Source organism: Triturus cristatus, chromosome 7 (genome assembly GCF_964204655.1).
Source record: "Triturus cristatus chromosome 7, aTriCri1.1, whole genome shotgun sequence".
In the NCBI taxonomy this organism is placed as follows: Eukaryota; Metazoa; Chordata; class Amphibia; order Caudata; family Salamandridae; genus Triturus; species Triturus cristatus.
This window is the reverse complement of record NC_140590.1, coordinates 1,183,806,050-1,183,831,441: the sequence shown is the minus strand read 5'-3', so window position 1 is coordinate 1,183,831,441 and position 25,392 is coordinate 1,183,806,050. Positions and strand designations below refer to the sequence as shown.

The 25,392-nt window shown below is 47.8% G+C and overlaps 1 protein-coding gene across 5 annotated transcripts in view; it reads right to left on the bottom strand.

Moving 5' to 3' along the window:
- The window catches only part of LOC146811408 (uncharacterized), an 880,866-nt gene that overhangs the window by 60,310 nt on the left and 795,164 nt on the right, over positions 1–25,392 (bottom strand). For 3 of the 5 annotated variants that reach the window (XM_085618520.1, XM_085618519.1, XM_085618521.1), the window contains exon 15: positions 24,734–24,801. The exons of the other annotated variants lie outside the window; for them this stretch is intronic. In XM_085618520.1, the coding sequence (XP_085474646.1) occupies positions 24,735–24,801 (67 nt within the window). In that variant the 3' untranslated portion in view covers position 24,734. The remainder of the gene's footprint in view (positions 1–24,733; positions 24,802–25,392) is intronic. 5 annotated transcript variants of the gene reach the window in all.

The window sequence follows — 25,392 nt, the reverse complement described above, 5'->3', positions numbered from 1 at the left end:
AACGAAGTACTATACACACTGCTACATCTATATTGCTTTAGAAAAGGTTCAATTATTTGTAAGAACAAGGATCTTATGAGATTTTAATTGACAGTAATTTACTTATTATCTAGGGAATCTTTCCCTAAGAAATAGTTGTTGAACTCCTGAGAAGCACTCCAGTGATACTAAGACACACATACATAAATAGGTTATAGTGCACTGAGCGTGTCGCTTACTGAGATGAATGAATTTTATTCTTTTATCTGAACCAACTGGGGGTATCAATGTTTAAGAGTTTTAAAAAAAATTCTTACCCCCAACAGGCAATTCTTCATTTTCGGTGGAATTGTACTACTTTTAGCGGTATACGATATTTTAAATTTTTTAGGTAGCTGTGCACTTGACTCGTTACTAAAGAATATATGTCGTTACTACGCATTCCGTTGCAACGCATGCCTTTACCACGCATGCGTTACAACAGAATGTTTTTTCTACGCTTTGCCTTTACCTCGATTTTACCTTTACCCCGCTTTTTCTTTTTTTTTGGGGGGGGGGGGGGGGGGGGGGGGGGGGGAGGAGGGGGAGACCCCCCCCCCCCCCCCCCCAAGCCCCCTTTCTTCTTTTTTTTGCCTTTTTCGCAGGTCTCCACCAACACTGAAAACGGACTGACGCATTTTTCCGGATTAGAAATACGTTGTTCCGTGATGACGTTGCTTGCGTGGTAAAGATGGTCGTTGAAGCATTACGTGTTGTGAAGACGTTTACGAGGTAAGTGTACCGTTGTAAACGTAATGCGCAGAAAATGCTTCGTGGTAAAGGCTGTTTCAAGTTACTAAATATTATAACATATTTAGATCCTCGACATAGTTATATGAATCACGGATGGACTTGAAACCCAGAACAGCCACCGAAAAAGGAAACGCAAATCGTGTTCAATTACATGTCTTATGGAACATGTGTTTTTATAGCATTATTTTATTCTGAGGATATGGACTTGGGAAATTGTTTTATATTTACTTGTACTGTATGCTGTTCTGTTTTCATGATTTTCATGGAAAATCAGAGAGATACTACTAGAGTTTAATGTTGGTCATCCCTTTCAAAGGTGGTGCTATATTGACATAAGTTCGGACAGCTATAGCCAATGGCTCTATGAAAAGAGCAAGAGTATAACTGACAGCCCCGTCTTGTACCCCTGTTAACCTTACAAGTACCAATATTACTAGAGATGAGGACTATATGCGCAGAAGCTTTTTAAAAAAAGAGGATATTATTTTAATATAGTTATAGGGGAATCCAAACTCGCAGAGAATAGTGAAGGGTTCCCACCACACCAAATCATACCAACCTGAGCTTGGAAATTTGTTTTTGTGAAAAATAATCTAAAGCTTCAATCAGAAAATTTGTAGAAGAAAATAATTCTCTCCCAGGCACAAAACCACATTGATCCGAGTGTTTAAGAGCCTAAACTCCTGTTCATTATATTTGTTAAAAGTTTGGTTTTAACTTTGTAATTGACGCTTAAAAGGCTTACAAGTCTATATGAATTGAAATCTTCCTTATTCTTCAAAAGGCCAACCACAACTTCCGTACGGTAAGAACCCGGGATTACACCCTCTTTTAAAATATGGTTGACTAATTTTACAAACTCAGGATTTAACACCGGTGCAAACTTTTTATATAGTTCAGCAGTCCGGCCATCTTCTCTGCAAGCATTTCCATTGACCAATCATTGCACAACATCCTCAATTTCTTTGAGAGAGATGTTGGCTACCAAGGATTGAGCTTGGCTTGCCTGTAATTTAGGAATAGAGAGCTTGCTGAAAAAAACCTTAAAACATCCACATCCTGTTGTGCACTATATATTTCAAAAAGTTTTAAAAAAATCTACCCTGGAATTGCACAGAATCAGTTATAAGAGTTGTTTCCCTATCTAAGAGGGAAGTAATACTATTTTGTGCTTGACGTTCCTTTACTTGCCATGCTAAACATTTTGCAGCAAATTCACTCATTTACTTTTTGAAGATATGCTGAGTTAGCAGAATACCCTCTAGAATACTAAAAGTCTTGCATACACATCCTTGCTTGTTTAAGTGCAAATTTGTTAGTAATAGTTTAATACGTAAATATTGTGCATTTGTCCGATTCAATTCAAATTCTAACTTTGCCCTGTGCTCCCTTAGGCATGTCCTTTGTGCTACATCTTTGGAAGTTATGTATCCATGCATAGTTGCTTTAAATTCCTCCCAGTTTCTTAACTTGCAGTGTTATTAGTCTGAAAAAAAACACATTTCACTATACAGTTCATTGAACCAAATTTCATCCTCCAGATAACCTATTAAAAAAACACCTCCTAGATGTTTTGGTACTCCAATCCCCAATACTTCAATCTTTATCAAAGCATGGTCCGAAAAGTCATTCTGGATGTGCGTACAACTAATTAATTTCAAATTGTTAGAGGAAAGGAAATCTAACCTGGCTGCGGATTTATATTTTGGCGAAAAGCAAGAATATTCTTGCATGTTTGGATGTTCTCCACGTCATACGTCTATCGGATCCAACTCTCGCATACATTCTGTCAATGCACTTGCCATTCATAGCTTATTCTGCTTGCGTCTGTCAGAGGATGAATCTAATTTCGGCTATTGGAAGAGATTAAAGTCACCCCCCCCATAACAATGCCTGGTATAGTTCCAATACCGAATTATCTAAGACCGGTGCATAGATTGTGGCTACAGTGAGTAATATCATTGAACAAGCCACTAATTAAACCCCCATCTGTCTTCTGTGTCAGACAGAAAAAGTAATTTGAAAAGGGAAAAGTTTAACAAAAATTGCTGCCCCTCTATGGGCCGCATCTGCCGATATGCATCTATACCCTGCTCACTGTCTGAACATTTTGTATGCAGGTTCCCTTTTATCTGTATAATGCATCTCCTGAACAAGCACAATAACCGGAGAGTGACTTCTCACCAATTCATCTATCGCCAGAGGTTTGCTTTTGTTAGCGCCTTGAGACCACCGCGGGTGAGTAGCTGCACTTTACCAACACTGACTGATTGATGGTTATTAAGGCCATTAGCATTTAAGGTGACAATTCGAATGGAGTCCGTATACAGCTGCATTCAACATCACCGCAGCAACAATGGATTAAAGTACAAGACAGATCGCAGTCTGGCGCATATTGTCTCTTCGACAGATGAGCCTGTCCCATATTACCTTTAAATAAAATTGTCTTCACAGAAATTTCTGCAATTTAAAGTGTGGCATGCATGATAAAGAGCCTAATCCTTTCAGGAATAAAGGGCATCGATACAGCTTAAGTGTAAAAACAAAGGGCTGAGTACTGTATTGTGGGCAAAAGAAAACACCTAGGATAACACCTAGTCTAACAAATTTAGGGACGTCATGCAGCCAATAGAGATTTTTTCCATTTGAAATTTTCCTTTGCCATTCCTCTAGATTGATAATAAATAGGTTAATCTTCCCACAATTTACTACATCCTTAAAGTGCCACATGCATAGGAAAGTGCCTGATCAATAGAATCAGAAAGTGGATTAGTATACATAAAGTGTCTGGGTGCATTGATTTGGACAAAAAAAAGCCCCCAAGGATGCCACCTAAGCTGACAACCAGAAGTGAATCATATAGCACATCACGTGTTTTCATCTCGATTTCTTCCTCGGCCATTAAGCTTAATTGTTTGCAAAACAGACCTGTAGTCTTCCCGAATACTTCTCAATCTCTTGTTTTCCTGCAATTGCATAATTTTGAGCTTCTTTCAAGCATATCCCGCCTGTAAAGGCTAGTAATACACTCTCCAATTTTTCTCCCCGGCTATAACTGTGTAAAGCTGGCTCTGTATATACTATACCAAAATAAGGTATAGTGTTCACAGAGTCCAGTGGAATCCCAAAGGTAGGCAGAGGTAAAAGTAGCTAGCACCTTACTCAATTTGTGGTAGTGTGGGCGAGCAGTAAGTCTTTATCAGAGGGTAGTGTTAAGCATTTGTTGTACAAACATACAGGCACATGCATCAAAAGAAAAACCGGTCACAAACTGGCAGATTCTCAGAATATGCCCCTTTGCGACCGGTATTTTTGCATTTGGGATGCATCATCCCAAATGCAAAAATCGCAATTTAAGTAATCTCTAAATTGCGATTACTTAAATTGCGATTGCATTTAAGGAATCCCAAATTGAGATTCCTTAAATGCAATGCATTAAAGTAAAAAAATTAGCGATTTAGCGAATAGGATATGCAAATTACCATGAAGTTGAACTTCATGGTAATTTGCAAACCTTTGAAAAAAAAGAACTTTTGTGCATTTTTCAAAGTTTAATGTTGCGCACACACATGCCCTTAGGGCATGTGTGTGCCCAACATATGTGCACAGGTCAATTCCAGGGGTGCAACAGGGTGTCCTTTTGACACCCTTGCTCCCTGAAATTGCATGAGCAATTTACGAGTACCTATTGGTACTCACAAATTGCGCTTGCAATTTCCCATTCATTCCTATGGGCCTGTAGGTCCATCGGAATGAATAGGAAGCTATTCCTTATTTGCGACTCGCAATTTGCAAGTCGCAAATAAGGAATGTGTAGGAATCGCTATTATAGCAATTCCTACATGCATAGCATTTTGCGAGTCCTTAATTGCGAATCCTTAATATTCGCAATTAAGGACTCGCAAAATCCTAGCTTGATGCATGTGCCAGACAATCAGCAAATGATGTCACACAGTCAAAGACTGAACTCAGACTAATTTGATTTGTATAAAACATTAGTTATATTTATTTTCTAGAACCAAGCAAGCCTTGTGCAGGTAAGTGTAAATGGCACTATTCAAGGCAGGTTGAATACAAGCAAGCTGAATGAAAATGATTTGTTACTGGTTTGTAAATGTTTTTAATAGAGTGGAAATTACTGTTCGATTTACTGTATAGATTACTTTTTCTACTCTGTGTGATATGCCTAGATATCCCACTGGGTCATTTGCTAGAGAAATGGTATGTAAAGCAGTTTTTAGTTATTTGCAGTTTTTCAAGTTCTCATAAAAAACCAACTTCACACAAAACAATTTAAGGAAAAATAGTTAATGTATTCCTATGGAGAAAAATGATGTTAACGGTTTGCAGTTAAGTACTGGTTTGTGGGAGTAAGTATTCTGAGATTAGAACAGGGTTCCTCCAGGGTCAAAGATGCACTCTTGAAACACCCTCAGCAGCACTAGGGCAGCCGGGGGCAGAGTGCTGCGGCCCCATGTTATCCAACAGGGGATATGGTGCCTCCGGTTGGTGGTTGCCGATGAGCAGGTCACAAGGTCGTGGGAGCAAAGCTCCTGGTGTTCGGCTCAGGGTAAAAGGGGATCAGAGTTAGCACCCAAAGTACACCCACTGGGGCAGCTGGGTGCAGAGTGCTGTTTTGGCATTGGGCACCCTGTTGATTTCAACGGGGATTCTCCACTTGCAACAAAGACTGCAGGACAGGGACGAACATCTCCTGGAGGTGCCCTCAGGTTGGAGAGGTAAGTTGGGATGCCTGGGGATGCTGTGACACCGTCAGTTGGGCCAACCAAGACCGTGGGACGTCGGGTGCAGGGGTGTCTTCAGGCGTCAGGTTTTCCTTACTAGTGCTGTTCAGGAGTATCCTCCAGAAAGAGGCTGCAGGCTACGCTTGACGATTCGAGGCATGTCAGATCACCAGATCTCAGGTCAGGATCGCCGGGGAGACCTCCTTGTGGTGTTGGGCCACTCTAACTCGGGCCAAAGGCATCGGGTGCAGACTCGTGGATTTGGCCAAAGCCTGTGGGTGAGCAAATTCAGTTCTCACGGGAGGAAAAAGTCTTTGGTTGGGAAGGAAAGGCAGGTCCTTCAGGTAATTGAGGCTGCAGGACACCCCAGGATTTCGCTGGAGCAGGTTAGAGTTGAGGACAGGCCAGCAGGGCTGGGGCCAAGTCAGTGGGCGTCGTCCTCTTAGTTTCAGCCCGGCTCTTGGGTCCTCCTTCTCTTCCACTTGGTCAGTTCTTGTCTGAGGAGGCAAAGTTCAGGGTTGCCCCTGAATACTAGATTTAGCAGCGTTACAGGTAGGTAAGGGTTGGGATCAATGGGTCCCTTCCTTGGGGTGGGTACAACCCCTATTATGCCACCCTTCAGTGGGAGTGCAGCATATGTGTAACTCTGGTTGGCTAGGTCCCCCTATCTGCAAGATGGCGGGGACTGAGTTGTGCTTCACCTCCCCTCCTCTCTTGGTTTTCCTGCTGATTCTCCCGCCCGAAGTGGGGGTCAGAACTGGTGGGGGCCAGTTGCTTGAAGCAGCAAAATGCCCGGGGAAGCACAAAGACGGAAAGCCTTTGAAGCTTCCCCTTCGTGGACCCTGCCCATCCTGGGGGTGGAGGCTTGGCATCTCTTCCCAGGATGCGCATTGTTTCAGACCACCGAGAGCAGCAGGCTCTAGACCCAGGGGTCCAGAAACATGTCTGGTGGTGGCAGATGGCGAGCTGCCACTCAGCCTGGACACTAGTGTTAGGTCGTTTTTCAGGAGGCATCTCTAAGATGCCGTCTGAGTGCATTTTCCATTAAATGCCGCACTGGCATCAGTGTGGATTTAATGTGCTGAGAAGTTTGATACCAAACTTCCTAGTTTTCAGTAAAGCCATTATGATGCTGTGGAGTTTGTAATGACAAACTCCCAGCACCATATACTCTTAATGGCATTACTGCACTTACAATGTCTAAGAACTGGCTTAGACACTAGGGGTACAGGGATCATGCACCTGTACCATAACCACTGGTATAGTGCACCCAGCAACTGGGGTGGCTGACCTACGCCTGGGCAGTGGGTTGTAGGCTTGGCACTCGGGGATCTTTCCAATGTCGACTTTTCACTTTGTTCTGCACCAAAACACGCAGCCTACAATGGCAGTGTGTGTATAAAGGTACAGGGGCTCTAAGGGTGGCACAATAAGTGCTGCAGCCCTTCCCTGGCCACAGTGCCCTTGGCACCATTTACAAGGGACTGACCTGTGGCCAAAGAGTACCAATTGGGTTTTGCTTTTAATGCAGGTTAGGGAAAGAACATAGGCCCTGGGTACCTGTTTGGTAGGAGCCCAGGGCACACTCAGTCAAAGTACATCAGCAGTTTTAGCAAAAAGATGGCACTTTCTTACACTGGGTCCCCGCCCATCTACTAAAAAACTATCCCCGAGTGTGTCCTGAGAGAGGATAGCCTGCACTTCCGGACGGCAGATGCTTCCAACACGCGCTGCTGTTAATGAGCTCGTCTGAACACAATCTGAAAACACTACTATGCTGTCAATACTCGTCCAGGGAGGAGAGAGGGTTGCTTATGACTTTGACGAGTATACCCCTGGAAGAGAATTAGGATTACAGGTAAGTAACTTATCCTTCTCTTCCAGGGGAGATTCATCATTAGTCATAAGCACTGAATAGAATAGCAAGCCCATACCCATTTGCCCGCGGACTAGTGACAGCATAAATACAGAAAATATAGCACCTTAACCCCTTCGACGCGCATGACGGAACGGTTCCGTCATGCACGTCGGTTGCGCTGTGCGCATGACGGAACCGTTCCGTCATGGCCCCGCCCACGCACGGAACCTTCAGCATGGCGCGGAAATCCGCGCCGCGCTGAAGGGGTTAAGGATGAATTGTCCAAACAAATTTCTTAGAGAGGCTTTCCCAAACTGAGCATCTGCCTGGGTGTCAGAGTCCAAACAGTAATGGCGAGTGAAAGTGTGTACTGATCGCCATGTGGCTACTTTACAAATCTGAGATAGGTACATTCCTAAGGAGAGCCGTGGTCGAGGCTTTTCCCCTGGTAGAGGCTTTTCCCCTGGTAGAATGAGCCTTTGGTTTGCCCGGGAGGGCTTTATTGGCTAGTTGGTAAGACAAAGATACAAGACAATATCCGTCTAGAGATGGACTGTTTGGAAGCTGCACAACCAGTATTTAAGGAACCATAGTTTAGAAACAGGTGGTCCTGGTTTCCTCAAAGCCTCGGTTTTGTCTAAGTAAAATTTCAGGACCCTCTTGAGGTCTAGTGAATGAAGGGACCGCTCCAGAGGGTTTGAAGGGTTAGGACAGAACGTGGGCAGAGTGATGGCCTGATTGATATGGAAATCCGAGACCACTTAAGGTAGGAAACTGATGGGTTCTAAGAACCACTCTGTTAGAATGAAACACGATATAAGGTTCATAACAGCATAAAGCCTGAATCTCACTCACTCTACGAGCAGATTTTATGGCCACTAAAAAAAAGCGGTCTTCCATGACAAATTCTTTAAGAGAGGCTCTGTGAATAGGTTCAAACGGAGCACCCATCAATTTAGCAAGAACTATGTTGAGCTCCCAAGGTGGAGAAGGAGTTCTGATCGGTGGGTAGACCTATAACCCCTCAAGAAAATCTTTAACCACAGGAATTTGAAAAGGGAAACCTGTAAAGGGGACTTTCTGTATGCTGTGATAACTGTTAGATGGACCTTTATAGAGGAAAATTGAAGGCCAGATTTGGCAAGGTACAGCAAATACAGTAGGATCACCTGCTCTTGACCCCGAACGGGATCATGACCATTGTCCATGCACCATATGTAAAATCTCTTCCATTTGAAAGCATACGATTTTTTGGTAGAGGGTGTTTCAGCTTCTCAAAGTATGTTCATGCAGTCAGAAGACAAGTTGAAGTGTCCGTATTGAAGGACTTCAGGAGCTATGCCGTCAATCGTAGGGATGAGAGGCTGGGGTGGAATACCTTCCCCCTTATTCTTGGACAGCAAGTCTGGTCGGCATGGTAACCTCCTGTGTGGAACTTCTGATAATTGAAGAAGGTCTGGGTATTACAACTGACAAGGCCATTCTTGTGCTATCAGTATCATTCTGGTTTTGGCCCTGTAGAACTTGATCAGCGTGGGTATCAATGGGATTGGTGGAAAAGCGTAAAGTAATGTCGGAGACCATTTTATCAAAAGCGCATTCCCCATGAACCTGGTTGGTGAAATCTGGATGCAAAGATGGGACATTTTGCGTTTGCCGCGTCTGCAAACAGGTCTATGCATACCACTCCCCAGTGATGGAAAATGTCTCTAACCAAAGCCCTTGCACCTGGAGAGGGCCCATATGAGCCCCCCAACCTTGGAGGGAAGCATCTGTGATGATTGTCTGAGTAGGTGGGTCTTGGTGAAAAGGAACTCCCTTCAGTAGATGGGATCGGTTCATCCACCATCTGATGGAATCCTTGGCCGACTGGAGGAGACACACGGTCCTTCAAGCAACCGGACATCTGCGTCCACTGGTCTTCCAGATATTGCTGCAGAGGACGCATATGTAATGTGGCGTTTGGCATGATGAAGCTGCATGATGCCACAGAGCCTAGCAGCGATTACGCCTGTCTGAGGGATGCTGAGAAAGGAGAAGATTGCTGCATTTCTCGTGGATTGAGGATAACCTCTCCTTCGAAGGACACACGCTTGCCCTTGCGGTATCCAGAGAAACACAGGTCATTTTTTGTTGATTGTTTTGTTGTAGAAGATGCTTGTCTTGCAGCTCCTCTTCCTCAACCAGGCCTTCGCTGATGGTAGTGAGACCTGGGTTGATGTTGAGTCGACCAGTGAGGGTTTTGAACCCTCAGTTGGAAAGATCGCAAGTCATAGGGTCGGAATTTGACGAAACTCCTTTCGTTTTTCCAGTACAACGGCTTTCAGAGTGTCCAACTCAGTTTTCATGTTGGACATATCATCCGTATGAGAACCAAAGAGACGTGCCATTGAAGGGGAGATTCACAATTCTCCGCTGTGCATCAGGGTTCAGCCCCGTGAGGCATAACCAGGCATCTAGAGCAAATGCCGTGGGAGTAGCCATGAGCAGCCAGATCTGATGCGTCAGCAGCTGCACTCATGACCAGGTTTTCCACCAAGCAGCCTTTCTGCAGGATTTCTTGGAAATCTTGCTGATCTTCTTTAGGCAGCTTCTCAGTGAATCAGGCCAAAGAGTCCAAGAGAGACCCGGCATACCTCCCTAGGAGCGCCGAGGCACTAGCCACCTTCATTACTGACACCGATGTGCTACACATCCTTTTGCCCAGAGTCCATGTTTTTACTGTCCTTTTCTGGAGGGATTGCGGAGGATGTTGAGGCTGGATGTGTTTTCTTAGCTGCTGCCACTATGACTGAATCTGGAGGAGGATCTGATCGAAGAAACAGTGGATCCTGATCCGGGGCCTTGTATTTCTTGGAAATACGTGAGGGCGCTGAGCCCACTGTAGTTTGAGTCAAGAAAGTCTGCATCGCTGGTTCTGGCAAACCTGGGACCAAAGGAAGCAGAGGCTTCGCTAAGGATCTGTGGTGCAGGGTTTCAAATATGACTGACGAAGACACTGCAGGAGCTGGCACCCCGTTAAAAGTCTCTATATCATCAATAGGGGATACTTTGGCTGGAGGTGTCGCAGACAATGTTGGTGAATAGTCTCTGCTAGAAGATCTTGAGGATGTGGACCACGACTGGGACAGTCATCTCCTTTATGGGGTGGAAGGATGAGAACCAGATCGCCCCCGTGTCCTGGATTTTGAGCGTTGAGCCAATGGAGACCTAGCTCTCCTCTGGAACCTGCATGGAGAAGCCCTCGTGGATGCAGTAGGAGGAGGCCAAGCAGAAACCCAGGAGGGAGAGTACGTTTGGGAGAAATCCGAGCCCGGACTTGTGTGTGGCATCTTCCAGTGTTGAATACTTTCTAGCCATCTTGGGGAAAGATAGATAGGAGCCTTCTCTCCCGGAACAGGAGATCCCTCCGGTGTGATCTGCACAATATTAATACCAGGTGTAGATGACATCTCCCTTGATGTCGACTGTATGTGATGGAGGATCTCATCTCTGACGGCGATCTGTCCCATTACGTTGTTGCATGCCTTACCGACGTCGATCTCGACGAACAAGTTACTAACCTTCGGTAACGATGTATCTGTAAGAAACATTAGTTAGTTAGATTCCTCACCTTAGAATATCCCCAGGCGTCAGACTGGATCCGGAAGATTTTTCGTCAGCAATACCCCTTGCGCGTCGCTAGGCGTCGTCTGCGGCTCCGCGTCCGTCGTCGGCGTCGTGCGCCGGGATGACGTCGTCGGAGTACTTAGACGCCGCCCTCGCGCGCTGACGTCAGTTCTTGTACATAGCCTTCCGCGCTAGGAACGCAGAGCCATGCAAAGACCGACACTGGTGCCAAAAATAAAATCTAGGGGCCTGAAAGGACAACCTTAACCCTAGATGTCAGTTCGCAGAACGGGGAGGATGGGTGGGTCGGTGAGGAATCTAACTAACTAATGTTTCTTACAGATACATCGTTACCGAAGGTTAGTAACTTGTTCATCTGAAAGAAACACGTTAGTTAGATTCCTCACCTTAGAATAGATACCCAAGCAATACCATCCCCGGTGGTGGGTCTGCGAACCAAGATCACACCAGAAAGTCCTGGAGGACAGAACGGCCAAAGAAGCCATCCCTCCGGACTTGGCTGTCAAGGCAATAATGCCTGGCAAACGTGTGTAGCGAAGCCCACGTCGCCGCCTGACAGATGTCCTGCAAAGGGACTCCCCGTCCCAAGGCAGTAGTAGCCGCCGTGGCCCGAGTAGAATGGGCGCGCAGCCCAACAGGAGGGTCCTTTTTAGCCAAGGAATAGCAGATTTTTATACACAAAACGACCCACCGAGAGATGGTTCGTTTGTGCACAGCTTTCCCCTTCTTAGCGCCCACGTACCCAACAAAAAGCTGGTCGTCCACCCGGAACTGTTTTGTGCGGTCCAGATAAAAGGAGAGCGCACGTTTTGGGTCCAGACGGTGGAGCCTCTCTTCCTCTTTGGAAGGATGCGGAGGCGGAAAGAAGGTGGGCAAGGTGACAGACTGCCCAAGGTGAAATGGAGTCACCACTTTAGGAAGAAAGGAGGGACGAGGCCGAAGGACAACCTTGTCCGGATGAACAGATAGAAAAGGAGGCTTTGAAGATAAAGCCTGGAGCTCACTCACCCGTCTAGCCGAGGTGATGGCTACCAGAAAAGCAGTCTTTAGAGTTAGAAGACGAAGAGGGCAATTGTGAAGAGGCTCGAAGGGAGCGCACATCAGGAATGTCAAAACCAGATTCAAGTCCCACTGAGGCATTACAAAAGGGACAGGAGGGAACGTGTGTGTAATGTCTTTGAGAAAGCGTGACACTACAGGGGACTTGAAAAGAGAAGGCTGATCAGGAAGCCGCAAGAAGGCGGAGAGGGCAGCAAGATAACCTTTCAGGGTGCCCAGGGCAGAGCCCTGCCGGGCCAGAGAAAGAAGGAAGAGGAGAACCTCAGAAAGAGGGGCGGAAAGGGGATCCACAGCCTTTGCTGTGCACCATGCCACTAATTTGTTCCACCGGCAGGCGTATACCGACTTTGTGGAGGGACGCCTGGCTGCCAGAATGATATCACAGACTTCAGGAGGCAAGTCAAATGGCATCAACTGCCGCCGCTCAATCTCCACGCATGGAGGTGGAGGCTGGACAGGTTCGGGTGGAGGACCGTCCCCTGCTGCTGCGACAGAAGATCCTCCCGAAGGGGCAGACGTATCGGGGGATCGGTCAACAGACTGAGTAGCTCGGGATACCAGTATCTTCGTGCCCAATCCGGAGCCACCAAGATGACTTGGGCCCGGTCGCGCCTGATCTTCTTCAGCACTCTGGGCAGAAGTGGTATAGGCGGAAAGGCGTACAACAGACCGCAACTCCACTCGTGACGAAAAGCGTCGCCGAGCGAGTGCCGCCTTGGAAATTCCAACGCGCAGAACTGCTGACATTGCGCGTTCTCTTCGGTGGCGAATAGATCTAACCAAGGCTCTCCCCACTGCTGAAAGAGGCCTTGCACCACTTCGGAGTTCAGACGCCATTCGTGATCCATCATGCACCGGCGGCTGAGTTCGTCTGCTCTGGCGTTCAGAGAGCCCGCCAGATGTTGAACCACCAGGGTGACGCCCTGGTGTTCCAGCCATGTCCAGAGGCGCAGAGCCTCCTGACAAAGGGTCCACGACCCCACCCCGCCCTGTTTGTTGCAGTACCACATGGCGGTGGTGTTGTCCGTGAACACCTGCACGACACTTCCCCTGACAGAGGGAAGGAAGGCTTTCAGTGCAAGCCGGATCGCTCTCAACTCCAACAGGTTGATGTGGAGACGAGACTCCGCCGGAGACCAGAGGCCTCTGATCTCCGCCTCTCCCATATGGCCACCCCATCCCAGGAGGGACGCATCCGTCACTACGACATGCTCCGGTTGGGGAAGGGAGAGGCTCTTGCCCTTGACCCACTCGCGGTCCGTGAGCCACCACTGCAACTGCTGTGCAGTACCCTCCGAGATCAAGACATGGTCGGACAGGTTGCCGTGATGCTGGGCCCACTGAAACTTCAGGTCCCACTGCAGAGCCCGCATGCGCCGCCTGGCGTGATGCACTAGTAGGATGCAGGAGGCCATCAGCCCCAGAAGCCGCAACACTAGCCTGACCGAAACCCGGGATAGAGGCCGAAAGATGGGAATCAGGGCCTGTATATCCCGGACCCGCTGTTCCGGAGGATGGACCCGGAACTGCGCCGAATCGAGAACCGCTCCGATGAAGAGGAGCTTCTGAGAGGGACTCAAGTGTGACTTCGGCACGTTGATGGAAAACCCCAGCAAATGCAGGAGATCCGCCGTAGTCTGGAGGTGGGAGACGACTGCCTGGGGCGAGCCCGCCTTCAACAACCAGTCGTCGAGATAGGGGAAGACTGGGACCCCTGATCTGCGCAGATGAGCTGCGACCACCGCCATCACTTTCGTGAACACCCGAGGGGCACTGGTGAGGCCGAAGGGGAGCACGGTAAACTGAAAGTGCTCTTGGCCCACCGTGAACCGCAGGTAACGCCGGTGGGCCGGCAGGACGGGGATATGGAAATATGCGTCCTGCAAGTCCAACGCTACCATCCAGTCTCCAGGGTCTAGGGCAGCTAAAACCTGAGCCAACGTTAGCATCTTGAACCTTTCCTTTCGGAGGAAGGCATTGACGTTCCGGAGGTCCAAGATAGGGCGCAGGCCCCCCTTGCCCTTCTTGGGAACCAGAAAGTAGTGGGAATAACAACCACGACCTACTTCTGGACTTGGAACGCGCTCGACGGCCCCCTTGGCCAAGAGAGCCGAAACTTCCTCGCGGAGAAGATCCAAATGATCCCCCGAGATACGGTGGTGCTGCGGTGGCATGGCTGGAGGGGTCGTCTCGAAGGGGAGGGAGTAGCCCCTTCGGACGATTTGCAGCACCCACCTGTCCGATGTTATGGACCGCCAGTGGAGCAGGTGATGGCGAACTCTGCCGCCCACTGGCGTGGTATGGGCCTGAAAGCTCGGACTAGGAAGGCTTTGAGGCGGATGCTGCCGGGGTGGATGTGGGCTGACCACGTCGGCCTCCATTTCCGCCACGGCGGAAGCCACGTCCGCGACCGCGCGCAGGTTGGTTCTGCGGCTGGTGGCTTTGCGGACGTGAGGAGGCGCCCCTTCCTTGGCCACGAAAGGGGCGAAAAGCGGAGGTGTGCGCCCGCGGAGCCGAGAGGCCCAAGGACTTGGCCGTAGCCCGGGAGTCCTTAAAACGGTTCAGCGCACTGTCCGCCTTCTCACCAAACAGGCGAGTGCCATCAAAGGGCATGTCCATGAGGGTGTTCTGGACATCCCCGGAAAATGACGTGGACCGCATCCAGGCGTGGCGGCGGAGCGCCACCGTGGTGGAAATCGCCCGACCTAGCGAGTCCGTGGTGTCAAGCCCACATCTTATGGCGTGCCGTGCTGCATCCCTCCCATCGGCCAAAGCCTGGGTAAGACGCGTCCGGACCTCCTCCGGACACAGGGGCAGCACGTCCTCCACCGTATCCCACAGGGAATGGGAATAACGGTCCAAGAGACAGGCGGTATTTAAGGACCGCAGGCCCAAACTAAGGGACGAGAACAGTTTCTTGCCAAACTGCTCGAGTCTCTTGGAATCCCGGTCCGGCGGAGCGGTCGGGAAGGAGGACTGGGAAGTAGAGGCCTGGATAACCAGACTCTCGGGGGTGGGGTGTTGGGACAGGAAACTGGGGTCGCCCGGAGCAGGGCGGTGGCGCCTGGCAACGTTCCTATCCACAGGAGGAACTGTGGAGGGCTTGGACCAGGTGCCCTGCAGAACGTCAGTGAGGGCCTCGTTGAACGGCAGCAGAGGCTCAGTGGAGCTTGCTGAGGTTTGAAGCACCTCAGTGAGGATGTTGGTCCTCACAGCCACGGCAGGCAACTCGAGCCCAAGGGCCTCAGCCGCCTTGCGCAGCACCACAGAAAATGCTGCACCCTCCTCCGAAGCCACGGTCGGAGGAGAAGTGAATCCAGCGTCTGGCGAGGTGTCCAGCCCGCTGGCCTCCCCCAGTTCATCTGCCCAGTCCTGAGAAAGCTGTGACTGAACAGCCAGAGGGTCCTCGAACCCCTCCCAGTCGCCCCCTTCTTCCGATTCCTGATAAACAGGAGGAATGATCGGAACCGGACTGTAGAGATGGTAGGACTCAAGCGGCGTCGGATGCGGCGTCGGCGGACGCCGTGCCGGCGTCGGGTCCGGATGAGGGCTAAACCGGGGCGTCGGCGTCACAGGCGTCGGCGTCGGTGGCGCCGGTGACGGCGTCGGTGGTTCAGGCGTCGGCGCCGGTGGAGGAGTGACAAGGTCAACCGGCGTCGACTGGGGCCCAGGCAAGGGCCCCGCGGGGACCTGCGGCGTCGAGACCGGAGTCGTCGACGGCGCCGGGGCCGGAGCCGCCGGCACGCGAGGTCGCCCAGTCGAGTCCGCGGGGCCCGAAGGCGCGCCAGCGGGCGTCGACGGCGGGGCCAGGCTCCTCATGGCCGAGAGGAAGGCACTGATCTCCGCCGGCGCCGCGTCAGCCCCAGGGACCGGAAGGTATAGGGGCGGACGCGGCACCTGCGGCTCCGCCGGAGCCGCGGGGGTGGAACCACTTGGACCCTCGGCCGAGTCGCGCGACCGGCGAGGGGAGTCCGAAGAGCGATGTCGCCGCTTGGACTTCTTAGAGTGTTTGGACTTACCCGACGACTTGGAGCCCGACGAGCGATGGTGGCGTCGGCTAGGGCTCCGCGAGCGATCCTTGGACCTCCTCCTGGACCGGGATCGCGCACGACGCGGAGCCGAGTGGCGAAGCTCCAGAAGCTTGCGGGACCGCTCCCGCCTAGCCTTCGAAGTCAGGGCCTGACAGTCGTTGCACGACTCCGCGTCGTGGTCGAGGCCTAAGCAGTAGAGGCACCGGCGGTGGTGATCGGTCACCGACATCAGTCGATGACAATCTTCACAAGCCTTGAACCCAGGCATCCTACCGGCACCAGATGTCGACAGACAAGGATCAAAAATGATCAAAAAGATTTAGTCAAAAAAGACTAAAAGGGGTAGCTCTCCCGGATCTGCGCTTACTGGCGCGGAAAAAAGAAGAACTGACGTCAGCGCGCGAGGGCGGCGTCTAAGTACTCCGACGACGTCATCCCGGCGCACGACGCCGACGACGGACGCGGAGCCGCAGACGACGCCTAGCGACGCGCAAGGGGTATTGCTGACGAAAAATCTTCCGGATCCAGTCTGACGCCTGGGGATATTCTAAGGTGAGGAATCTAACTAACGTGTTTCTTTCAGATACCGACCGCTAACAATCAGGAATTTGCTTCCTTTTGGTTGCTGGAGAAGCCGATCGACGCCGTTTACTGAGTCTTTTCTGAGAGGAGGGCTCTTTGAAAGCAGGATAATTCTCAAGGCCCCTTTTAGAATATCCTTTTCCTCTCTCGGTAAGGCATGAAGCCTTATCTTTTCCCTGTCACGCAGAGTTCTTCTGGAGAATTGTTGACAGTAATAACATTTCTCTGGATTGTGTGAAGATGGCAAACAAACAATGCAGAGAGTGGGTCTGATTTTGCCATTTTCTTCCCACAGGAGGGATGTTTGTTAAATAAAGCTGGCATTTCTGACAGAAAATAGTTCTTAAAATTGTCAGAAAATAACTGAAAAAGTCAGCAGTCACAAATGTCGAGTAAAGATGCATTAAACCAATTTCTGATCAGAATTCATCAAAAATTGACTAGCTCAATGCTCCAGGATCCTCACAGAAGGAGCCGGAAAAAAAAGAACGGACCTGCCACCTGTGGTGCATGATGGGAACAGAGGGCATCTGGAGGTCTTAAAGGCATGGTGTCCAGGTACTGGGCAGTCTTAAAGGCAAGGTGCCAAGTTTTCTGTACTGTGATTTTTTTTTTTCATATATGCAGCCTATGGGCTAATTGGCTGCTATTACTTGGTTTTCTCTGAAAATAAAGAGCGATCTTGGATTAATAGAGTGGATGTTCTGCGTTACAGTATTTATATGCAAATGTATTTTCTTAAATGAGACACCCATGTAATTTTTGCATATTTGCCTATTTGAAGTATAATAGGCTGCATGTTTGTATATGCATGTTTTTGGAGGTACTCCATACTTTTTTTGCTCAAACATACAGCTATATATGTATTTAATATATGCTCCGGGATCCCACACGTGGGCGGGGATTATTCAGAGCTTTTCACTATTGATGAGTATCCCCAGAAGAGAAGTATGAATAGTCTCTTCTGTTTTGCATCAAGGACCTCCAAACCCCGGGGTGGTGTCTGACTTTAGTGTTTTAGCACTTGTTTCCTTACTGGTGGTAGAGAATATTTTTGCGTAATTTTTGGCTCAGAGGGTGCTATTTGGAGTGGAGGCAGTGTCAAACTGCAAATTGTTTCAGTGCCTTCAGATAAGGCCTTCAATGCCATTAACCCAGCTCTCGAGTCGGGGGTTTCCTGGTTTCAGAAGCCATACTGTAAGTGTAGAACCCTGCACTAATCCAGACAACGCTTATGGTGATTTTAGTGGTCTTAGACAACCTTAGAAATCTCTCTAAGTGGTAGGTGTGGAGAGCAGCCTTTAGGCTAAGTTCAGAAGGAGTGGTAAGCAGCTTGTTTTACCAGATCTTAATGTTATTGGTATAGTTTAAGTAAGAAAGGACCACACAGTATTTAAAACAAAAAGGTATTTATTGTAAGACACTCACTAACACATAATAATATCTCCTACCCGGAGATATAACACAATGCACACAATACTTTGCAATTAAAACAGTTTAGTAGCACCAACACACAGTGGTCGCCAGGGCGGGAGACTAAACCATATACTAAAATAGAGGGATGCGAATCGAGTTCTGTGTCAACACTGTACCCAGAAGATGTAGAGGTGCCGGGGACCCAAGAAACCACCAGAGTTAAGTACCCAGGAACCCCATGGAGGTTTGTTGCAGGGTGGGAACAAGAACGTGTGCTCAATTCAAGCCAATGGGTAAGTCGCGGTCGCAATTTTAAAGAAGCACCCTTCTCAGTGGACCCTGAAGCAACCCCGTGGAAGACAGAAGGATGGAGAGCCACACCACCCGTGGATACCCTAGATGCCATGATACCTACACCAGGGAAGCCGGGTGCATAGGTGTGAAGTGGCGTTGGAAACTGCCAAACTAATTGAGGACTTCAGGAAGATGCCTCTGCAGGAGAAGGTGAAGGTGTCCGTGGAACTCAAAGGTGGATTCAAGTTAAGTAGTACCTGCAATCAGAGGAGACAGAATCTATGCCACTCAGGAGTGACCAGGGGGCACGGAAGACAAATGCACAAATGCAGCTGTGTGGACCAGGCGACGCTGTGAAAGACCAGGAGCCGTTCACAAGCTATCCAATGTCGGATGTTGAGAGTTGAGGGGTTGGTGTCCACTAGGAACACCAACAAGCCTTGGCTACTGCGAACAACGTGGCAAGCGAAAGAGGTACGGAGTCAAGACCACAAATATCCAAGGGACTCGCCACAAGCAGGCCCTGAGCAATCAGGGGAGCCCACTGGAGTCGAAGAAGACCCTCAAGTGGATCCACACGCACAGATGTCGCAAGAGGAACTCAAGCAGCTCACCAAAGATGCAGGCCTATGGTGCAAAGGATGTGGTGAGGACGAAGATCTTTGCTGTAGAGGATGCTTGAGGTTCTTGGAGTCTGAAGACCTATGAGGAATAGAGCCAACAAGCCTTGGCAGCGGCAAGTCGACGCGGTGCATACAGGTTTGGTTTTGGCGGTCCAGACGAGAGCCACTGGCCTCAAACTTGGTGAAAGGGCAGTGCAGGCCACGAGGGAGTTATAGAACCACCACCTTTGTTGCAGATGCAAGGAAGTGACTCCTTCACTTCAAGGAAGATTCCTTCAGATGTCTTGGATGTCCACAGGCCTTGGCAGGATCCTGTATAGAGCACAGGCGCAGAGGTTGAGCAGGAGGACAAGACCAAGAGCAGCAGGAGTCTTCCTAGTTGCAGTCTTGGTGCCCAGAGCAGAGTCCAGCGAAGTCCAGAATACCCAGACGGTTGAAGATAAAGTGGTTTCTTGATCTGAATCTTGTCCCACGACGAATCTAGGGACCCACCCACAGGTAAGCCCTTAAGTACCCTAATGAAAGGGTTGGGAAGATTCAGGGGCCCCTCCCAGGAGGGGCTGGACAGTGGGGAGGATACTCCCATGTTCTTTGTCCAGTTTCGTGCCAGAGCGGGAGCCAACATCTCTCGGAACTGGATTATGCAAGGAGGGCAGCAAGTGTGCTCTTCAAGCAGTCAAAGTGGCGCTGGCAAGCGCCCCCACCCTGCCCCAATACACAAAACCCTGTCTGGGAGCTGGTCACACCTCCCTGTGACAGGGTATCTATTGTTCTGCCTTCCCCTGCTCGAGCTTGGCTCAACAGCAGGAGGACAAAAACATGTTTCTGATCAGCAGCAGCCCTAGCTTGCTGTCCGGTTCTGGAAGAGCTTTACAGTGCATGGAATCATACCTCCCAGGGTATGATTCCAACATGTTTGATACCAAACATGACAGGGATCGTTACAGCTAATTTAGAGTTGGTAATCGCGCAAAGAGGCATAGACACTCTATATATCGTAATGGCTGATGCACTTACTGCCCGGGAGAATTGACTTGAAGGTTGTAGTGTTGTGCTGCTCATGCAGGGGCATCATTACCATATGCTAGACACTTATCAGGATGCAGGAGTAGCCAATCTGGGGTGTACCCAAGTGCTTACCATAGCCAATATAGGGGAGAAAGCAGAGTCCGGGGTCCTGGTTAGCAGATCCTAGTCAGAAACAGCACAACGCCAGGCAAAAATTTAGGGTAACCATGAAAGCAGATTCTACTTATATACACGTACCCAAAATTCGCTGTTTCCAGCTCAACTAAGGACTCAAAGCTCCACTCCAGTGGAAACAATGCTCTTCCTCTGTCTAGGTGCATTTTTGGGCTTGAGACTGACCTTGGGGTATCTATGGCAAGGTAGAGGAAGGATTTAACTTTGTCTTTAAGGCCAGAGTGTGTTTCACTTCAGGTTCAATGAAGTCTTCCTCCTCTTCAGCATCTGAGGCCCCAGAGAATATGGCCTTCAGACTATCCTGCTTAGCCTTCTGGAATGTTAGTTACCTGTGTTGCAGGCGGATGCTATCAGATGCCTGATAACGCTGTTTACATCCGAGTTAGAAGGGTGAGCAGCTGGAACTGAGAAAACCAGTGAAGAACAAGTTGCTCATGGAGCATTGTTACAGAACCCAAAGGCGGAACAAACCAATTTGAGGTGGAGCCAGTGTGCTAGTAATTGCGGACCAAGGTTGGAGTCACACCACCACCAGATTATTTTTTTCCTCCATAGGTTTCGGATGCTCTGGACCCTTCTATAGTCTTTAAGCAATAAACACACTGGGATAGCTCTGTTCGGTTCAGCTCTGGGTTCCTCAGCTGCCTTTCTTCCATCTTGGATACTAAAGCAATCACTGCTTCGATGACATTCGATTTACTTAAGCATGCACAGAGGACTTCGCCATGGAACCAACTCCTTACCACTTTTGCCCAAGGCGCAATGCGAAGTACGCCTGGTCTGATCACCACAACTACTATAATCTCTGCCTTTTCATGGAGCAAAAAGTCAGCTGCAAGGCCTGCCTTGCTTTGCAAAAAACCCTCAAACATAGAAGGGATAGAAGGCGGCCTCACTACAGGATACCCAACTAGGTAGCTTCACCTTGAATTAAGGGAAGTCTCATCACGCATCACTAGGAGGCTATTCCAATCCTTTGTGAAAATTGAATACAATTCAAAATAACAAATCCAAATTACACTTCAAGATACTAATTGCAAATCATTTGCAGGTTTCTGATCATCAATCTTCATTCGGCAAGTTGCCGTAAAAGAATACACATACATTTTATAAAACATTTTCCCAGAAAAACGTACTTCAAATCATAAGTTTATGCAAATAGCGACAGTTAAAAGGCAGACTTGAAACAAGATATTTTTAAGGTTCTAAAATTGCATAAAATAAACCATCAGATGGGCATAATGTCATGCATCACCCTAACGCTTGGATGAGCATGAATTATCTGCAACAATTAAGATCCCCACACGTATTCTGTGAATAATTTTGTCCTATTAGCAGCTCTCACAAAATTAATCACAGAATACGTGTGGGGATCTTAATTGTTGCAGATAATTCATGCTCATCCGATGCGGTCTGATATTAAACGTTTGTAGAATGGGCAATAAAAAGGATTTCCATGGGGCAGAGTTTAAGGAGCAAAACAGCAAAAAGAGCAAAGTACAGTGCTTAAATGTCATGTCACAAAGAGAATTTGGCCCAAGTCTCTCTGCAGGAAAGGAGACGCTACATCAAAGTGCCGAGTGCCTATGCAAAAGGTAGTGGAGTAGAGTACATATGTAATGTTTGATATCAAGTCTAAATAAGGTTCCATTCCACCAGTGGTGGAAACAGCTAAGTAATTTAATACTGATCTCATGCTTTAGGCTTTCTTACTGCGCTCAGTTAATCGCCAAGAATAATGAGATGATTTAATAATGTACTCATGGCTTGAATCAGTGTTTAGCGGATTAAGATACATCGCTGACAGATCCGATTTAAAAAAAGGTGTGCCTTATATAAACTAATCAGGGAATTAAGTCCCTATTATCAAAGTGAAGACAATCGGTCAAAAACAGGTGGACCAGTCCAGCATCAGGTTTGCTCCATATAATAACCCATTATAACAATGGACCTAGGGCAGCTACTTTCAAGAATGGTAAGCTGAGCTCTGCATGAAGTATTTGGGTCGCTGTTCTACGTGCGTCAATAAAACCAGACATGCATAGCCATTCTCAACCCTTTGCAACCGTTGAGGGTGTTGCACTGGCTGAGAAGGCTGTGTGATGAAAGGATTTGCAGGGGGGGGGGGGGGGGCTTCTGGGATCGCTGATGAAATTGGCACGCAGGTGAAGCCAAGCCTGAAAATGCTCCAGCGCCACATCAGCCTAATTGCCAAAGAGACGCACCATCAAATTGTATATTAAGAAGGCTTGCATAGATGTTGGGATAAGAATTTTCAAATTCGCAGCAGGAAATACTGAATGTAGAGGACTGTGCCCATAGAACAGCCCACAGCGTTGGCGGTGTCCAAATCCCAACCATCTGCGCAGAACGACTTTGCATGTATTCCAGCATGCTACTTATCTGCTATGATGCATGAGATTATCACCCTAGCAAATAATCAAGTGTCGCTGGAAGGACATAGTCCCGGAGTCCCATGAGGGAAGCCTTTTTGTTGTACAATAGCGTCAATGCATTTGAACTTGCAATCAGTAGGAGTGGAGGGGAATGCACTGGGTTCAACATGAGGAAGAAAAAAAAAAAGTCCTGCATCACCAAGCTTTCAGGCAACAGATGGGTAGAAATGAACTTGACGGTCAACTTAGCTACATTTTATGGGGCCTAGTTATCAAATAATTAACTGTCAAAGCAAAGAAAAGTTTGCTCCACTCTGCGAACAATTCAGCCAAGAGAGAAGACAACGCTACGACAATGATGTAACAGGCAGCAGAATTATCAGTCAGTAAGTTATCTTAGACTCCTGGACCGGAAGGAAATGTTTCAGGGCTTACATAGCCTTGCTGCAGAAACTGATGACCTCTCTCAGTTAAAAGGCCTGGAAGGGGCATCCAGCTCAAGCTCAGGAGGTGAGCCAAGTCATCCCAATAATATTGTGCACTGTTTGTGGAGAGAGTAAAGGCTCCCACTCGCGAAGTATCTGCCAACTGCACTGGAGTCAGGGTGCAGCTTACGAATTCTGGTTGCTGGCTCCAAAGAGGATACTGAGGTTAGAGTCTAGACAGATGCTGTAGACTTTCAGACAGGTCCCTAACAAAAGTGACAACTGAGCGGAGGTAGAGACTGGATTAAGTTTTTGTGCTTTTATGGAAGGTCTATGAATACTAACGTGGACTTTCATGACAAAGAGTTAGAGTGGAAATGCTCTCGCCTGCTACAGACCTAACCATGAAGGGCTTGACTTCCCATCTCCTGGCATTGGAATGCATGCAGCTAAACGTCCTTACATGGATGAGTCTTGTTTGAAATCTAGGTACCATAGACAGACATCATAATACAAAACCGGCATCAACCATAGACAAAGGGAAACCCTCAAACCATGAAACCGTTGTGGTGTGTTACATAACCCTTGGAAAAAGATATTCAATGCTGAAAATCATTTTAGTGCTTGGAAAAAAAAGAAAAAAAAAATCAGGAGAGGTGCCCTGAACCATGCATGGGAACATAAAAAGGTACCAACATCAGTGGGTGTATTACAAGGCTCTGACTTCACATTCAGAGGAAGTGCCGAAGTTCAGGCCAGAGCATTACGGCGCCACCCTCCACCTCCATCGGCCTCACCCACCTTCCCCCCACCAGCACTTAGATTGCATGGCTCATAACAGATTTAACTACAAAATGAGGAACACTCTTAGTATTACTCAAAACTCTGCCATAAGCACTGGTGGCCAAACCCTTAGTGGCATACTTAATAGTGACTAGGTTCTTCGAAATATCAGGTTCTATCAACAATCACTCAGCACCTTAACACCTTTTAAATCAACTTAATTAGTGAAAAATTGTAAAAACATGGAGTTTCTCAAGCCCAGTTATGGGATGAAGGAGTTTAACTATGGTTTCTATGAGGCAACAGAATTCTCCTCAAAACAGATTACAGTTTGACGAAGCAGAGCAAAGTTATCCATTACAAATATCTAACAATTATGCATACTATATTCAAATAATAGTGTGCAATCAATTAAAACATTATTTCAGCAACCATGGATTTCCAGGAACTACTATATTAATTACTTCAGCTTGAAACAATGGCCCAGAAAATCTTTCTACTCGTAGACTTAACAGTGATTTATAGAAAACTAACAGCACGCTCTGGGGAACAGAAAAAGCATTAGCTTTTAAGCAGTAGATGAGGTTCTACTCAAGTTGTTAGTGACAAGATGTGTTCAATCTAGCAAACCACTGAAGCCAACAACCTAGGTGTACAGCTCAGCTTCTACACATCATTCACACATCACTTCCAACCTCTAAAGCATGGAACTTTCCTAGCCTGCCCACAAGGTTCTCCCTTACCAAAAAGTAAATACGATGAATTTCAAAATAGTTAAAGCAAAGACTAAATATGATAGTAGGATTCAACTCTACATTCAAAAGGGACAGTTAACATATATAGCCCCTCCCCAAAAAGAAATTAAACATATACCAGAGGTTAAAGCATCCAACAAATGAAACCTAGAGCTTGCCAACCTTAAAAGAATATGCCGGAATCTGGAACTTCAATGGCGCAGATCCAACACCGATGAGGACAATACACACTGCAAAATACACATGAGGGTAATATCACAAAGCAGTTAGAAGGGCAAAAAAGTCATATTGCACTACTCTGATCATAGAGGCAACCAGTTGAATGATTTAAAAAGTGGTCTATTCATTGACGAACCCTGAACTCTCAAAGTTCCTTGTACCATATAACACTGGGGAAAATGTATGGATTTTCTTTTCCACAGAACTATTGAAAATTTCCATTTCATACCCAGCAGCCCAGAACCATTCAAATTAACCATTCGGTCCCTCTGCAAACCTCCAGCCTCATCCCAAGCACACAAACTAATGCCTAGCTTTCCTTTATCCAAGTTGTAAGTCAAAATGCCTGTCACTAACCAAACAGAAGATTCCAATTCACCTGGAGACCAGAAGGTCTTAACACTCTACTGCCCCTTTTCAAACCTTTAACATGGAAATGGTGGCTTAACAGCCATATTCTGGAATGTTCATAAAAACACAATTTGTTCTGACACGTCAAGTCTCGAACAGAAATGAGTCGGCAAAGACCAATTTCATGTCAGTTAAGAAAAATAATTTGGCACTCTGCCTCCTAGTAGATTGGACTAGAATACATCACCATA